Source organism: Martes martes (genome assembly GCF_963455335.1).
Source record: "Martes martes genome assembly, chromosome: 15".
NCBI classification, from domain to species: domain Eukaryota; kingdom Metazoa; phylum Chordata; class Mammalia; order Carnivora; family Mustelidae; genus Martes; species Martes martes.
The window spans coordinates 36,586,567-36,605,140 of record NC_137903.1 but is presented as its reverse complement, the minus strand read 5'-3'; the positions used below and the strand labels follow the sequence as shown (position 1 = coordinate 36,605,140).

General features: G+C 45.1%; 1 protein-coding gene across 2 annotated transcripts in view; it reads left to right on the top strand.

Moving 5' to 3' along the window:
* Positions 1-18,574, top strand: part of KCNH1 (potassium voltage-gated channel subfamily H member 1) — a gene marked incomplete at its 5' end in the record, with an annotated part of 372,100 nt that overhangs the window by 69,704 nt on the left and 283,822 nt on the right. The window contains one exon of one of the 2 annotated variants that reach the window (XM_080824606.1): positions 11,166-11,558. In XM_080824606.1, coding sequence (XP_080680732.1) covers positions 11,166-11,558 — 393 coding nt within the window. Of the gene's footprint in view, positions 1-11,165; positions 11,640-18,574 lie in introns of both variants that reach the window. The other variant, XM_080824605.1, reaches the window with a different exon arrangement.

Below are 18,574 nucleotides of genomic sequence, written 5' to 3'. Positions count from 1 at the left end.
TCACAGGAACTATCTGGTATAAGTGCTATTAGCTTCATTTTCCAGTTGAGGAAGCTGAGGCATGGGGACCTGGTGTTGCCTGAGGTTGATCAGCTGTGGAGCCAAGATTGACTCCATCAGGCGGAGCTTCTGCCCGGTTCTCCCTGCCACAGCTGTATCTTGATTGACTTCCTTTGTTTGCAGTTCCCCCCTCCCTAATGATGTCCCTGGCCACCCATTTGTTTTCTGACGTGTCCTCCCTCCCTGTCTTGTTCACGTTTTTACATTTGCACATGCACTTCTGGTTTATATTTTGAATGTGTTTTCTGTTGTCTGACGTACGGTTAGTTCATCCCTTCCAAATCTGCTTTGGAGAGCAGTGCCTGCCTTTGTGTAAGTTGGTCCAGGATATTACTATGGCTCAGTATAAGGTCTTAGTTCAGACTTGTGCTGTCCAGTATGGTGATAGCTGACCGCATGTGGCTCTTGAGCAATGGGGATGTGATTCATCTGAATGGAGGAGGGTAGTAAGCTACATTATACATGCTGGGTTTCAAACTTAGTATGAAAAAAGGAATGTGAACTATCTAATAACTTTCTGTATTGATTATATCTTGAAGTTATCCTATTTAGGTATATTGGGTTAAAATATTAAAATTAGGGGGGCACCTGGGTGGCTCAGTGGGTTAAAGCCTCTGCCTTCAGCTCAGGTCATGATCCCAGGGTCCTGGGATCGAGCCCCGCATCGGGCTCTCTCCTCAGCGAGGAGCCTGCTTCCCTTGCTCTCTCTCTGCCTGCCTCTCTGCCTACTTGTGATCTCTGTCTGTCAAATAAATAAATAAAATCTTAAAATAATCCTTTGAAGGAAGAAATTTGTCTTCTAAAAAAAAAAAAAAAAATATTAAAATTAGGGGCGCCTGGGTGGCTCAGTGGGTTAAAGCCTCTGCCTTTGGCTCAGGTCATGATCCCGGGGTCCTGGGATTGAGCCCCACATCAGGCTCTCTGCTTAGCGGGGAACCTGCTTCCTCCTCTCTTTCTCTGCCTGCCTCTCTACCTACTTGTGATCTCTCTCTGTCAAATAAATAAATAAAATCTTTAAAAATATATTAAAATTAATTTGACCTGTTTTCTTTTACTTCTTTTTATGTGGCTACTAGAAAATTTAAATTGCACGTTAGAGCACATTGTGGCTCACATGCTCTTGGCATCCAGTTTGGGCTGTGGGCTCTTGAATCAAATTTGGGTTTGACTCTCAGGTCCACTCCATTAGCTTTGTGGATTTGGGCACTTAGCATCCCCGAAATCATTTCTCTTATTTATAAAATAAAAACCAACATCTACCTTGCATGGTTGTTGTAAGGATTAAATTGTATTTTTCATGTAAAGTGCTCAACCCAGAACATGGAATGAGGACAGAGGGGTTACAAATATGGATCTTGGCGTTAAACTTGACAAGGTTAGCAATGTTGGCTGCACCACTTAAAACCTTTTCTGGCTTGGACAAGTTATTTGAATTGCCCAAGCCTCAGTTTCTTCAGTGTAAAATAGAGATGATAATAGTATGCACCTCGTGCGATTAGGAGTATTAAATACGTTCATCTGTGTAAAGGGCTTACTAGCTCAGGGTAAGGCTTATAGGTAACACTCAATAAATGATAACCAGTACTGTAATATCTAGGGAAGGGTATCTGCTGGAAGCTCATGCTATTTAGTAGTATATGTAGACCTTGGTTTTTGTTTTTACTTCTTTATGACTATACATGTAATTAGAATAAGGTCTTAAGATAAAACATTTTCTGTTGTCTTTATCATGGTTATGGTAGTGTTCTAAGAACATTCTTGATATTATATTTTTGTCAAGAATCATATTATTATTTAGTTCTTCTTTTATAGCCTCTCCTTTGATTTTCTTCATTCAGCTGGTCATTCATGTATTCAGGTGGTTTTTGTTAAGCATTTACTGTGTGCCAGGAGCTGTGCTAAGGACTTGCGTATGTGGGAGTGAGAAGACAACCTCCCTGCCCTCATGGCACTTAGAGTCCAGCGGGACAGTCATCTGCTAACAAGTAAATAGATAAGGTATTACTATGATTCCTGATAAATGCTAGAAAAGGAACAAATCTGGTGATGTGATAGAAACGAATAGAGGAAGGGTAATGGTGCGTGGGGATCGTTTCAGATCAAGTGATGAGGGAAGGCCTCTGTGAGAAGATGGCACTCACACCAAGACTCAGAGCTTGGGAAGGACCCATCCATGCTGGGGCGGAACATTGTGAGCTGCTCCAAGGTGGGAAAAGCACTTCCGTGTTTTGCAGAAAGCCAGGGGGGTGGAGTGGTTGGTGAGGTAAAGGGCTTAGGTGAGATTGAAAAGATAGACAGGGACTCATATGTCACAGCACGAATGTAGATCTTGTTTAAAGTTCAGTATAATGAGCTGGAGGGTTTTGGTTGGAGAGGCAACATGATCTAATACAAGTTGCTGTATGGCAGATGACTTTGAGGAGGGCCAGCTTGGAAGTAGGGAGAGGTTGGGAATCTGTCTCCATGCTGCAGTGGGAGGGGATGGGACATTGAGTGGACTTGTAGAAGTAAGCTGGAGAATAGTGAATGGATCCTGAGTTATATGTTTTTGGTGGTGGAAGCAACAGAACTCCCCGATGGGTTAGTTCTGAAGGGTTTCCTGAAGGGAGATCTGAGCTGTACCCCTCTGTGGTACCCCAACAGGAGGGAGTGGCAAGGAGTGTGTTTCAAGAAGGAAGATATGTAAAAACCTGTAGAAAGCTGCCAAGAGAGTGAGTTAGATCAGGAGACCCCACTGGATTTGGCAACACTGAGATCTTGGTGACCTTGGGAAAGCGATTTCATTAGCTAGAGGAGGCTGTAGTCAGACTGGAGTATGTGGGGTGTGATGGCAGGGGAGGAAGGTGGAGACACTGTGTTTACTACTTTTTCAAAAGTCTGGCTATACAGGGGAACAGCAGAAGGAGCCTAGCAAGAAAGGAGAGTTGGGTGATGTGCAACGATGCTGCCAGAGTGATCCTGTGTCTGAGGAGAGCTTGATGGCATGAAAAGAGAAGGAATCATGGCAGGGGGTGGGTGTAAAGCACTTGAGGTAGGGAAGAGGGGTGAGGTTCAGAGCACACGGGAGGAGCGGGCCTTTGACAGGAGCGGGCCTTTGACAGGAGCTGGGCACTTTTTCTGTTGAAACCAGAAGGAGGTAGGTGGGTAAGGGTGAAGGCCCATTTGTAGACATTGACCATTGGAAGACGCAGGAACCTTTCTCTGGTTCTCTTTTTTTCCTTGCAGGGGAAACCATGAGCTAAGAGGGAGGTGTGATGGAGAGCAGCACTTAAGAACCTAGAGTGAGATGCTCTCATCTCTGACCTACTTAAGCAGAAATCGCTTGCATGGGGACTGTCTCTTGATATGGAAGGGTTTCCGAGTAAGGTAGTTTGGTTCTGCTTCTTTCTTAATCTAGCTAGGTGAGGCTTCGGGATGAGGGTAGTGATTTCTGGGAGACAGGCTCTGGCCACTATGGTTGGTTTGGGACTTTTAATTGGGAAGGCCTGGAGAAGGTCCACACTGGGGGTTGCTGCCTTTGACTGGAAGCTGGCTTCATAAGACGGCAGGGTGTCTTGTTGCCATCATGCAGAGGTCTAAGGGAAAAGTAGTAGTTTTTCAAGAGTCATGCAGTAGAAGAAAAGCATTGAATTAGGAAACTGGGCTCAGGCTTAAGGTCCTATTTGGTTATCTACAATATGACGGTAAGCGAGCCATTTACGTTGTGAGCTTACATTCTCAATTTGTAAAATAAGAAAAATACTATTCTCCCTAGTCTCCTGAGGTTGTGTGAGATGTGATGACGTATGGCACTGTGCTGTGAAAGGTATTTCAGGCTGTACAAATAGATTAGTGAAAACACTTAAAGGCTTGGGGCTGGCAGCCTGGCTTGTGCTCCCAGCTGTCTGCTTACTCAGGCCTGGTATGACTCAGGCTGAGTCACTTGGCCTCTCTGAGCCTCTGTTTTCCCATCTGTAGAACTCCCTCACAGGGTGATTATGGGGATTCAAAAATACAATAGAGGGCTTTGGAAGTAAAAGCGCTGGAGAAATGTGACAATCAGACTGATGTCCCTATTCTTCATGGGGGGGGTATGGGGGGGAAGCCCTATCTCTATTTTTTGCCCCAGTATCAGTCTTCAAGATGAGCATTCTTCGGCATCGTTCATAATGGCCTGTAATGAGCACTTCTTGTGCAGAGCCTGGCACCAGTTGTTGTAGGGGGAGAGACAGGGAGAGGGTAAGCTAGTAACATTATACCTGGTGAAGTTGTATCTGCATTTGGGGGACTCCTGGTTTGACTGGGCATGTAGGACAGACACAAGCCCATCTTAGAAGTGCATTTTGGGAGGGCTGCCAGCTCTCTACCTTTGGAAACTTCCACTGTACAAGACTAATCAAATGGAAGAAACTAGAGGCACACGTCACACTGACAAGTGCAGAAAAGGGGTAGGAGAGGAAACTGGCTGCTATGGCCCCGGGGACCACCATACCAGGTCATTGTGTCCCATGTCTGGTGAAGCTGTTTCTCTGCAAAGCTTTTGAGGTGTCATCGGCTATCTCATATAAGGCAGGCTCCTTATGGCTGAACACATCCTATCTCTCTTGACTCTGTGCCCTAAGACTTCCCCCTTCGGAGGGCACTGCCCCCTTTTCCAGATAATGATATTCTGAATGACTCTGAGAAAGCTTTCTCTCCTGAGGATGACAGTCATGGAGCTCATCAGAGTGGTGTCCGGGTTTGAATCTGTTTCCACACATACATCTGAGAAGGAAGGTAGGTCAGTCTCACAGGAATCTTTGGGATCAACACGCTTAATTAGTCATTGTCACTGTACTCTGTACTCTGTATATCTGTACACTGTACTCTGAAAAGACTATTGGAGTTGGATATTTAAGTGGATGCAAAATAGTCTTTTGATCAAGAAATTTTCCTTCAGAATATTGATTATCTGTAATGAAGAACTCCACGGATATTTCTGCTTTCCATTTTTTTTTTTTTTTAAGATTTTATTTATTTATTTGACAGACAGAGATCACAAGTATGCAGAGAGGCAAGCAGACAGAGAGGGGAAAGCAGCCTTCCCCGCTGAGCAGAGAGCCCGATGCGGGGCTCGATCCCAGGACCCTGGGATCATGACCTGAGCCCAGGGCAGAGGCTCCAACCCACTGAGCCACCCAGGCACCCCTGCCTTCCATTTTCTATAGATAATTGCTAAAGAGTTAAGGTGAGAATGAAATATATAGGATCTCAAATCAGACTACAAACACTTCGCCTAAAAAGACTTTTAAAATCTTATTTATTAGATGGGGCGCCTGGGTGGCTCAGTGGGTTAAAGCCTCTGCCTTCGGCTCAGGTCATGATCCCAGGGTCCTGGGATTGAGCCCCACATCGGGTTCTCTGCTCCGCGGAGAGCCTGCTTCCTCCTCTCTCTGCCTGCCTCCCTGCCTACTTGTGATCTCTCTCTCTCTCTCTGTCAAATAAATAAATGAAATCTTTAAAAAAAATTTATTTATTAGAGAGATAGAGAACAAGCAGGAAGGAGGGGCAGATGGAGAGGGAGAAGCAGACACGCCCCCATTGAGCAGGGAAGCCCAACATGGGCTTGATCCCAGGACCCTGAGATCGTGACCTGAGCCAAAGGTAGACGCTTAACCCACTGAGCCACCCAGGCACCCCTATTTGTAGCCTTTAACATAAAGATTTGGAAAGACAATGTGTCACATTTATCCCAATCAAACATCCTAGCATCCAAGTCTACTCCCAGGATGCAGTTACCCTGTGGTTTCAGTATAAAAAGCTGCATCTCAGAGATGGGAAGAGAGAAATGGAATATAAGTCTCCAGCAGCCCTCTCTGGCTAGCTGCACACCTCTGCCAGTTCCCTTTGAACAGCTGATTTTGGGAATAGCAGTGGGGGGGTGGGGGCATGGGGCAGGGGTGAGTGTTTTGGGGAGACACTTTTTTGGGGGAAATATGAAGTTTTGGGGAAATATGAAGACACCGTTGACTCAGGCCTCATTTAAGCAGAGCTTAATAGTGTCCTGGAAGGCATGGGAATCCACTTAGAAACAATTATGGATTATAGTAAACTGTCACAGGAACAGCCATTTTTCTCTAAAAAGGCATTTTGTCCTAAGGCTTGCTACCGAGAATCATGGAGCTCCAGGCAACTTTGGTGTGCGGTCAGCAGGTGGCTGCTTGCTTGCAGATTTTTTTGAGTTCTGGCTGAATCATTTTATCACCCTGACTGTATTTTGCAAGCATACAATAAACCCCTAAGTAATTTCTCTCCCTTTCCCCAGCCTTTCCCTTAGCTGAATGCCCATGACCCCTTCCTTACAAGGCTTATCATTCATGTCTATTCATTGACTTTTATTTTATTTTATTTTTTAAAAAGATTTATTCATTTGACAGAGAGAGAGAGTGAGAGGAGAGAGCACAAGAAGGGGGAACTGGAGAGAGAAAAGCAGGCTCTCCACTGAGCAGGGAGCCCGACTCAGGGCTCGATCCCAGGACTTTGGGATCATGACCCAAGCTGAAGGCAGATGCTCAACTGACTGAGCCACGCAGGCATTGACTTTTAAAAATTAAACTTCTTATTTTGAGATGATTATAGATTCACATGGAAGAAATAATACAGAGAGATCCCATGGATTCTACTCAGTTTCCCTGGATGGTAGCTTTCTGCAAAACTGTAGTACAATATTCCAGCCAAGCTACTGATATTGGTATGGTTAGGGTATAGACTGTTCCATTATGTCATGTCACCTTTTTTTTTTTTTTAAAGATTTTATTTATTTATTTGACAGAGAGATCACAAGTAGGCAGAGGCAGGCAGAGAGAGAGGGAAGCAGGTTCCCTGCTGAGCAGAGAGCCCGATGCAGGGCTCAATCCCAGGACCCTGAGATCATGACCTGAGCTGAAGGCAGAGGCCTAACCCACTGAGCCATCCGGGCGCCCCGTCATGTCGCCTTTTTATAGCCACACCCAATTCCTTCCAGCCCTCACCCCTTCCTTAAGCCCTTGATAACCATTGATTTGTTTTCAAGTCTTACCATTTTGTCATCTCAAGGATGTTGTATGAACAGACTCACGCATTATCTCTGGGAACTGTTGATTCCGTCTCTGCAGATTCATTGAGCTTGCCGCCCGTCTCACTAGTCCGTACACGTTTATTGGTGTGGATGTACTGCAGTATGTTTAACCATCTACCTCTTGAAGTACACTTGGGTTATTTCCAGTTTTTGGCTTTTGTAAATAAAGCTCTGTCAATGTTCATGTACAGGTTTATGTGAATCTAAGTTTTCATTTTTCTGGGTTAAATGCCCGGAAGCGTAACTGCTGGGTCCGTCGGTAGTTGCATATTTGGTTGTTGAAGTGCAAAACTTTCCTGGAGTGGCTGTACCATTTTATATTTCTGTTAACAATATATGAGTGCTCTAGTTTATCTGCATTATCACAGCATATGGTACTTTTTAAGTTTTTAAATTTATTTTATTTTTAATTTTTTTTATTATGTTCAGTTAGCCACTGTATAGTACTTGGTATTGTCACTATTCTGTCTTGTAGCCATTCTGATAGGTGTGTGGTCATATCTCATTGTCCTTTTAATGTGTACTTCCCTAATGACCGATGATATTGCATTTCTGTAACGACCAATGATATTATCTTTTCACAGGCTTATGGGTCATCTGTATATGCTCTTGGGCGAAATGTCCCTTCATGCCTTTTCCTCATTTTCTGATTGGATTGTTTATTTGTTTGTTCACCTGTTGAGTTTGGAGATGATATATTGTGAATTATGTATTCTAGATACTATTTCTTTGTGGGATATGTGGTTTGCGAATATCTTCTCCAAGTCACAGTCTGTCCCTTCATTCTCCTAATAGAGCATTTTGCTCCTGATGGGTGGAAGTGTTCTGTAAATGTCAGCTAAATCCTGTTGGTTGATGATGTTGTTGAGCACTGCTGTATCCCTAATTTTCCATCTGGTCATTCCAGCACAGGTTGGGAGAGGACAGTGTGGGTTTGTCTGCTTCTCCTTCAATTCTATCAGTTTTTGCTTTGCATGTATTTAGAACTCTATGGTGTATACACATCAGGGTTTCTAGATCTTGGTGAATGGACCCTTCCATCGTGATGTAAGATGCCTTTCTGTCTCTGTTGTTCAGCCCGGGTAATTTTTACTGTTTCCTCTGTCCCCTCCATTCTGCTGTTGAACCTATCCACTGAAATGCTTAAGTTGGTTATTGTATTTTTGGTTCTAAAATTCACATTTGGTTCATCTTTGTATCTTCTCTTCCCTTGCTGAGACTTTCTACTTCTTGGCTATTTATGAGACTCTCTATTTTTTTTCCCCATTTGTTTCAAGCGTATCCGTAATTGCCTGTTCAAGCATTTTTAGGACGGCTGTTTAAAAATCTTCATCAAATATTTCTGGCATCTCTGTCAATTTGGGTTGGTATCTATTAACTTTTTCATTCATTTGAGATTTTTCTGTTTCTTGGTATAACGAGTGATTTTTGTAGAAACTTGGGCATTTTGGATATTAAGTCATAAGACTCTGGATCCTCTTTAAACCTTTTGTTTTAGGTGCCTTTCTTTGACCTGAGTATGGCAGAGGAAGGGGTAGGCATCCCCTCATTCCTCCACGTTAGGGTAGAAGTCCAGGTTTTTAACTCAGCCTCTACTGATACCTGAGGGGTGTCCCTTGTTATCTGTGGGTGAGCATGAGAGCTCCAGTGGCCTGGTGAGGTTACATGGATCCCTCCCTGCCTTGTGGGCAGATATGGCTTCATTACTGCAGGGTGGGCAAGGAAGTCCAGGCTCCCCATTGGGCCCATTCCAGCACTACTCCTATAGGGAGGAGGAGAAGGAAAAGGAGGTTGGGTGCTTCACTGCAGCCCTGAGATGGGGGAAATCCAGCTTCCTAGTATCCTTTGGTGGCATGGGTGGCAATGGGGGTCAGGGTTTTTACTGTGCTGCTTAGCTGTGGTTGCATGGTTCTTACCTACAAGTTTTTGTCTTTTGAGGCTTTCCCCTTCCCAGTCCCTTTCCCTCTCCCAGTCCCTTTGCTACAGAGTGGGTTTTTGTTGGGACTCTTTTGGTCTGCACCCATGTGTCATTCCAGGTCCCTGGCTTCTTCAGCTCTAAGTCTGGGAATGTCTGAGGTACAAAGAACACCCAGAGAACTCCTCACTGTTATTCCTAGGCAGTGTGCTCTTTTTCTTCCACATTTCAGAGTCTTAAGTTTGTGTTATATGTTATGTCCAAGGCATTTAGTTGTACTTAGAGGAGGAATAGAGAAAAGTGTGTCCACTTTGATCTTTCTGGAAGTGGAAGTTCCATTCAGTTCACTTTTATTGGCTTTATTAAGTCAGTCCCTTTTCCTGCCTTGAGATCTCAGGGCCCAAGCTTCTTTAATCACACTTGTATAAATTTCTTTTCATGGGGAGAGAAATTAAAATCCCAAGCCTAGGAGAGCTCTGTGCATTGGTGGGACGGGGTGGAAGTAGTTCCCACATTTGAAGATGCACATTGGGAGCTCTCTGGATTTCTGGCTTGCTTTCACTCAGCTTTTAAGGCCTGGGACCAACCCCAGAGGAAACAGGGATGTTCCGATTGTTCACGAAGGGATCTTTATATCCTCCAGAGGGAAAAATAAGTTCCCAGGACACAAGAGGAAGTTTCACCCAGAGATTTATAAGAACCTGTAAGTGGCCCAGAGGAACAGCTCGGGGTTGGGAGTGAGGGTCCTTTCCAGCTTGGCCTGGCTTTTGAAAGTGTGGCTTTTTGCTTTTGACTCCTGAGGGTGAAACCCATCTGTGATACTTTCCTGGAGCCAAGCTTCTCTGGGCTTCATCCTTCATGAGTCGGCTTCCTTAAAACCCTATTCCTTTGGGAAATATAACCTCAACATATAACAGTCTGTGTTTCTAATCCAGCTAGACCTAGTTGGGGATCTGGTTCCGTCTTTTGCTAGCTGACCTTGACGTTCAGTCATCCACTTAAAAACCATCCTGTGGTGCCAGCTCTGGGCCAGCCACCGTGCCAGGTTTGGAGATAAAGTAGTGGGTACCTTTCATTTCTCCCTTTGCTTTACCTTCTAGCCATGAGCAAATGATCAGCTGGTTTTACTTCAAAAATATATCAAAAAATTGGACTGCTTTTCCCTTTCCCCTCATTTCCTTCCCTGGCTGTTAGAATAAGTTCCTTGATTCTGTCCTTCTAATTCTTTGCCTCAATTCATTATCTACACAGCACCCAGGGTAATCTTTTAAAAACATGTACCAAATTAACATTCTTTTGTTAACTCCTTCCAGTTACACTTAGACATACTGAGGATGAAGTCCAGCCCCTCCTCAGGGCCCACTGGGTCCTGCATGTTCTAGTTTCCACGTCTCCTCTGATCTCATCTGGTATCCCTTTCCTCCCATCCGGTGGGCTTCAGTCATGCCAGACTTTTCCCTCTGCCTGAGAACATTGAGCTTGTCTTACCCTTAGCTTATTAAGCTCGTTATGCTCTCTGCCTCGGATAATTTTCCATTCAAGTTTGAATGGCTGGTTTCTGGTTGTTATTCATTCAGGTTTCAGTCAAATGCTGTCCCATCCCTGCTCCTCCTGTCACATTTTATCCCGTCACCGGGTCCTCACCCTTGCCTCTTAGGTAGCACTTACCACAACTGGAAATTACCTGGATCTGTCTACTGGACTGAGCTCCATGAGAGCAAGCATCACGCTCTTTCCTTCATTGCTATCCATCCAATGTCTCCAACAGTTCCTGGCACTGAACAGTAAATGTTTGTTGAATAAAGTTGCTTAATCCTCTGGGGCCTAAGTTTCTCTCTTGTCACATGAAATAATAATTGGCTAACAGTACAAGGTTGTAGTTTGAATTAAGTGAGATAATACATGTAGGAGAAGTACTTAGTACAGTGCTTGGCTCACAATAAGCCAAATAAGTGTTTGTCATTGTTTCCTTACGATTATTTACATTATAATGTTCTTTTCCTTTCTCACATACTCCTGGAGTGTTACGGGCATTTGTCAGTGGCAGATGCTGACTGGTTGGGCACTTGCAGTAACATCCTAACTGGGTTCTCTCTTGACCATGTTTTTCTACAGGTTCTGCAGCTGGGCTCAGACATCCTTCCCCAGTACAAGCAGGAGGCCCCAAAGACACCCCCGCACATCATCCTACACTACTGTGTTTTTAAGACTACGTGGGATTGGATCATCTTGATTTTAACCTTCTACACAGCCATCCTGGTCCCTTACAATGTCTCCTTTAAAACTAGGCAGAACAATGTGGCATGGCTGGTTGTGGATAGCATCGTGGATGTCATCTTTTTGGTGGACATTGTGCTGAATTTTCATACTACCTTTGTGGGACCAGCTGGGGAAGTGATCTCTGACCCCAAACTCATCCGCATGAACTACCTGAAGACGTGGTTTGTGATTGACCTTCTGTCCTGTTTGCCATATGATGTCATCAACGCTTTTGAGAACGTGGATGAGGTTAGTGCCTTTATGGGTGATCCAGGGAAGATTGGTTTTGCTGATCAGATTCCACCACCCCTGGAGGGGAGAGAGAGTCAGGTACATGCCTCAAATCTCAGACCTTGTTGTCATGTCTTGAAAGCTGAATAAATGTGGGTGGTCAACAGAAGAGTCAATACGTGGGTGGGAACTGGCATGGCTGATGTCTGAAGCAGAGGGAGCATGCTTGATGGATAGTCTCGCCTGCTGTTTTTGTCCTTTGGAGGATTGGAGGCCCTGCATGTCTGTGAATGGATGTGGAAGGGATCAGAGGCTTCCCTCTTACTTCATGTGGAGTGCAAGCTACTGGCTTGGGGTGGTGGGGCTGCAGAAGCAGGCATGTGTCGCCACTGCATTGGAGAAACTTCCACTTGGTATGCAACTGCTGAATGTCTACCTATTGATTATTCTAATTATGGGGATTTTTCTCTCTTCTGCTGCTGACCTTTGGCTGTTTCATAACTCATTAACTCCTGCCAACAGGGATGCTGTTCTCCCCCCAAGTTTGCTTGCTATTTTTTTTTTTTTAAATGTTGGAAAAAGTTGTTTCTTTGCTAAAATGAGTCTTGGCAGTTACCAGTGGTCCATAGTGTTCCATGTGTAAATTTGCTGAAGTAGTCAGGCTACGGTCAACTCTGGCCCTGTGACCAGGACGTGTACTATTGCTGGATGATGCTGCTTTGGATTGTTAGTCCTGCAGGCAGTGGAAGGAATGAAAAGGAGACAAATGCTCTGTACATGTGTTGGAATTAGGATATGCTCAGGCAGTCGGTGAATGGGTGCCTGTGTCATGTTGCACAGGCAGGGACCACTGGGCTGGTTCAGGTGATTGCCTCCTTTGAAAATGTGAGGACATCAAGACATCACAAAGGAAAATGTCAGATTCTTATTCAGCTTCAGTGTTCTATGGGTGTTGTCGTTCCTTTTTCCTACTGCCTCATTGATTCTCCAACTGGATGAAGATAAGGTAGTTGGGTAAATCTTCAGCTTCGTAGAGCAGTGGACCCTCACTGCCTCGGATGACAGAGAGTCCCGGAAGTATTAGTCTGGCTGGGGTGTTAACTGGGTGGGTAATTCAGGAAGCTACCTGGAAGTTGCGTTGAAGCAAGATTCATTTTCAGGCCTAGAGAGTTAGTGGGAACTAGCCTTGAGATAATTGGAAGGAACAGCCAGCTCCCTGCCAAGACAAGGCCTGGCCAGTGACTGCGACTTGCTGCTGACATAATGATGCCTCCCAGCCTTCAGATTAGTATCAGTAGTGGAGGTGGACTCCAGCCCCTTCCAGGGTGAGAACCCAGGTACCTACCACTTCCCTCTCCAGGGAAGGGGAGCTGATGTTCAGATGCTCTAAACTCAGAAAAACCCCTGCTTTTATCTATGTGCTGTGTTTTAATATACTAGGAAATCTCACGGACTAAGGCTCTGGGTGGCTTGTGTGGGTTTTTAAGGGGATTAAATGAGTGAGACTGATCATGTATAAGAACAAAACATCTCTAACGTGAACGCTGGGATTCTTTAGTGTGAATATGAGTACTCATTGGGAAGGATATTTTTCTCTGTGAGCCCATTTCTAGAAGATTTTATGTTAGTTGGTGAGGAAAATATGATCATTTTGGCTTAGATTACACAACGGAATTATTTCAACCTAAAAGAGCTTTTTATACACATATGGGAAATTAAATTTAACTTAAAAAAAAACCTCTCAAGTTTTTAAAATAAACCATTTACTATTTAGAGCAATAGCATGGAAAATTTGCAGATAAATAGAACAGTTCTTCGGCTTTCACAGGTTCTTGTTAAACATGGGCAGAGCCATAAACACATTTGTTAATGTGTCAAGATTACCTTGTTCCTTAGCAAAGCAGAGTGGCTCCCCTCAAGCACTGTGTGTGTCATGGTGGCAGTCCGTTGCCATCGACTGTGAGTACCCCTGATGTGGTTTCTGATTTCCATAGTCATGAAATAGGTTGGCAGATAGGAAAAATGCCAGTTATCCGTAGCTGTCTAGTTGGGAGGGGTTTAGCATCATAAGTAATGATAAGAGTATTAAGGGGCTCTTGTTATGATTTGCTTCCATGAAGACTTGATTTTACGTTTCATAATTTCTCTTCAAGCTTTGGCTGACACCTGAAACAATGCCTTTTCATAACATTTGTTGTGGTGTGTGGGATTCAGCGCCAGGAAACGGAAGATTTGGCTCCTGGCCCTCTTGGTATCACCTGTTAGGACAGCTGGGACTTTGTGCATGCCATTTAGCCTCTGTGGATCAGTTTTCTTGTCTACACCTTAGAGACCATGCTACCAACCTGCCTGAAGACATGGCATTTGGGCAGGAGATTATTTGAGTTCCCCACTAGCTGCAAAGTGGGTTTATTGAGTTCTCAAATCTCATCTGCAGTCATCTCACTTTAGGAGCTGATGATAAAAACGAGAAGCCCCACACTTTGAGCTCCTACCTCCAGTGGAGGTGGGAGGGAGGTGGGATGGGATGAGGGTTCAGAGCCCAGGACTACCGTGAAGGTCATCTAGTTCAGGCCTCTTAGCTCCCAAATAAGGGAACAGATGCAAGGGCAAGGTGACTCACTCAAGATGACATAGCAAATCATATGGCCACGGCAATAATGAGTCCCTTTCTGACTCCTCTCTATTCTTCATGGTGACAGAGTGGATAAAAATAGGGACAAAACACTGATGGACAGCGTTGACCAAAACTGACCAAGAAGCTTCCAAAGTCTGAGGCTCAGCCCTTGGCCTGGTAGTGGTGGAGATGTTGGGCACAGTGTCCAAGGAGGGGGGTCTCTGTTCCTCCCAGGGCAGCCATGTTAGTGATGTGACAGGCAGTTTAAGATGCTCACAGAGGGACAGACCTAGCATGGTTTTCCAGGCATAGGCCTTTTGTCGAAAAGCGCCATTAAATTAGTGGAAATGGAAGGCTGGTGGGACTTAGAGGAGGTTGGGGAGGCCACAAAGGGTGTTGCACCTGTCGAACCTGGGTATATGGCTGGGTGAGAGAATTCCACTTCATGGTTTCTCATCTACTGCCTGCTGTCTTCTTGCCCATGCTCTGTTGGTGAAGTTGCTAATCTAAGATTGCAACTCCCTCTGCTCTAGTCCCTTTTTCTTTGGGAGAGTGTGGGGAGGACAAAAAATTATTGACTCATTTTTTCATAAAAAAATACATGGAACTGAAGCCTCTCTGGTGTCTTCTTAATTATGCCAATGGAATTGTGTCCCAGTGGAGACCACCAAAGAAGAGAGGAATGTGCAGTGGTGGCTTTGCCATCTGTGTGTGTTGTCGCGGGTTGGGGGGGTGGAGGCTCTTGAAGTGAAAGAACTAGATTCACCCAAGGCTTGGGTCAAGAAAGAAGCGGGTTAAATTGCTAATGCCAGTGGTTGTGAATTCAGCCCTGTGGATGTCGCCCACCTCCATGATTTAAGCCACACAAATGCTCCCTTTGGACTCAACTTGTTTCACTTATGTAGATGGTCTACATTTGCGTCATTCTCCAGCCTGTTGGTCATAATCTGTTTTGGAGGCTGTTTGGGAATATGTTTGCACATTAGTTAAGCTGGTGAGAGCACAAAAGGTCTGGAAACTGGGTGAACTGAAGCTGGCCCTGGGTCTGCCAGAGCAAAAGCCAGATGAGTCTTTCTCAAGCGCTTAGTGGATTACTGGCCTGGTGAGCTCCATGGATTAAAGATGGAATTATTATTCACCAAACATATTCCCTTTCCCCAGGAAGCCTTATTGCCTCCTGCCATTGGAGTGTGGAAGTGCCCAGGGACAAATGGAGCCAATGAGGCTCCCGCCCAGGTTACAGTTCTGGGGCCAAGAGCCTCCTTCCATCCTTGGCTCTGTTACCTTGGACAGCAGCCAGTGGTGTTGCCACAGCTGACCCTTGCCAAGAACCTGCTCTCACAGGAGATGCTCCCCGTAGGGCAGAACAGGAGCAACGAGTGGAAAGATGAATAGTATTGACAACCACTTCCTTCAGTGAGGGTGTTTAACTTTCCAAAACATTTCACACGGATTATCTTTATTCTTATTCTTCTGTCCCTTTGCTACCCAGCTGGGCAAACTTGTACAAGTGTTTCATCTCCCTGGACTTTGTTTGCCTCACCTGCAAGACGGGTCAATCCCAGCTCTAACCTTGAGGCCCCTGCGCAACTGTGGTCCCAGCTTTGCAGCTGAGGGGAAAGGGCCTGGCAGTGAAGTGATCAGGCAGTGAAGCTGAGCATCATTCTGGCTTCTTGGCCTGCACTTTTCCCCAGGCAGGTCATGCTGCCTCGGCACAGAATCTGGAGCCAGAGTGAATCAGGCTGTGCATTTTTGTGCCTGAGTCCCCCTTTTCAAATCGTTCCCTGGCACAGTCACTTCTGCTCCCTTTTACACACCTGACAGGTGAAATGTTTGAGTGGCCGGCGTGGGTAAGTCTCTGTAAATGTTGCTGGTCCATGTGCACAAGGCTGGACAGTGAAGGTGAAGGTCAAAAGTGACTCCAACATCAGGTTGCCCCCCTGCTTCTCTCCTCTTGGCAGATGGGCTCCTCTCTAGGTTCTCCTAGGTTCACTGTTCCTGGCTCTTCCAGGCTTTCCCTGATGCTGAAAGCAAATGACCCCCATGGGTTGCTCGTCCTATTAATTGGTGACCATCAGTCCTACTCTGTGGTTTTGATTTAGGTGGATGGACACCAGTTTAATTTTCACTCAGACTCTTCTGCTGTCACCTGAAAGTCACGAGGTGACCTGGAATTTGCTTCCTTAGGATCCCAGCAATAGAAGCCATATCCATGGCTTGCAGTAGCAATTAAAATCAAGACTTTTTCAGAGCAATTTTGGGTTCATAAGAAAATGGAACAAAAAGTGCAGAGACAGAGTTTTCCTATCATTACCATCTTGCATTAGTGTGGTACATTGATTACAGCCAATAGTGATACATTCTTACTAGCTTAAATTCATTGTTAATGTTGGGGTTCACTCTTTGTAGAATACATCCCAAGGGTTTTGGCTAATAGTTAATGATAGAGCTCCATCATTATGTGTTATACATAATGTCCCACTGCTCTAAACAACTCTGTGCTCCACCTGTTCAACCCACCCTCCTCCCCAACCCCTGGCAACCACTGATCTTTTTACTGTCTCCATAATTTTGCCTGTCTGAGGATGTCATATAGTTGGAATCATACAGTATGTAGCCTTTCCAGATTGGCTGATTTCATTTAGTGATCTGTATTTAAGGTTCCTCTTCATTTTTTTGTGGCTTGATAGCTCATTTCTTTTTCATTGCTCAATATTCTGTTGAGTGGATGTATTCTATCTCTTCAATACGAGCAATTAAAGAAATTACTGAAAGCTATTAGTTTTCAAGCCTGATAAGTGCAGACCTTGTCTTGGGATTTCCTCCTGCTGTGGACCTGTTGGACACGGAGAGTGGGCAGGTACTGAGACACTGGTGTGCAGCCAATGCTGTCTCCTGGATAAAAATTGACAACCTTTAGCACAAGTTGTTATGTCTGCTACTATGATGGACAGCAAAATGAACATTCAGGATACTTTCCTCGTATTTCAGACTCTTTTCCTTGGCGTTTCTCTCTTTTATTTTGGTGCTATTTATGCATTCAATTTTGACAAACAAAAGAGGACACAAGCAGACAGACACACTATAGTTTTCATCCCCATGTCTTGTTAGGGGCAGGAAGTGCTGCTGATGGGTGTGGTTCTCCTTTGACAGCCTGCCACGGTAGCCAGGGGCTGAGGTCTGATCGCAGTGATGTTCCCGATGTTGCCACTGTCCCCATGCTGGCAGTGCTGCTCTCTTCCCCATCTTACTTACCTGGGGACTCCAGCTTTCCCTCTTATTTTATTACTTAATTAATTAATTGATTTATTATTTATTTTTCGTTATGTTCAGTTAGCCAACATATAGGACATCATTAGTTTTTGTCGTGCTCAATGATTCATTAGTTGCGTATGACACCCAGTGCTCATCACAACACGTGCCCTCCTTAATGCCCACCACTTGGTCACCTCGTCCCCCTGTCCTCCTCCCTTCTGTAACCCTCAGTTTGTTTCCCAGAGTCCAGGGCCTCTCATGGTTTGTCCCCCTCTTCGATTTCTTCACCTGCAGTTCTGCGCTCCCTTCCCCTGTGGTCCTCTGCTCTCTTCCTTATGTTCCACATTTCTATTTATTTTTAAAATCATTCTTCCAAACTTGTGCTCATAGTGTGTGAAGGACTGTGGAGGTCCTTGGAGCAAACTAGACTCAGCTACCCTGCCTTGTTTCTCAATGTTTCCCTACTGTCCGTTCTCTTCCAGGCTCTGTTCTAGCCAACCCAAGTTCTGCTTCTCTTTTAATTCTCCCCCAGCTTTTCTTGGCACCTCTTTAAGGTTGTTCCTTCTTTTTTTTTTTTTTTTTTTAAAGATTTTATTTATTTATTTGACCCAGAGAGAGAGAGAGAGAGAGAGGAGATCACAAGTAGAAAGAGCAGCAGACAGAAAGAGAAGGAGAAGCAGGCTCCCCGCCGAGCAGAGAGCCCTATGTGGGGCTCGATCCCAGGACCCTGGGATCATGACCCGAGCCGAAGGCAGAGGCTTAACCCACTGAGCCACCCAGGGGCCCCAAGGTTGTTCCTTCTTTAAGGAGATCTTACTGACTGGGGTACTAGGGGATGCGAATACAACTTTTCAAAGCTTGCAGTCTGATGGGGGCTGCTGATAATTGACAGTGACAGAGAAAGTGAGACATGCTATTCCAGGGCTCAGCTCAGGGTGTTATGGCTTACTAAAGGAGAGTACTTAGCTTAGCGAGAGAATCCAGGAAGCCTTCCTGGAGGAGATGATGGGAGTTAGTTTGGTGAAGAGTAAGAGGTGTTCTTGGAAGAGGAGAGAACCTATGCAGAAGAATTTGCCCTCAGGGCCGAGCAAGGCATTCAGTGTGTCCTAAGCAGAGTCAGCATTGGGGGAGGGAGGCATGGTGAAAGAGGGAGGCAAGATCT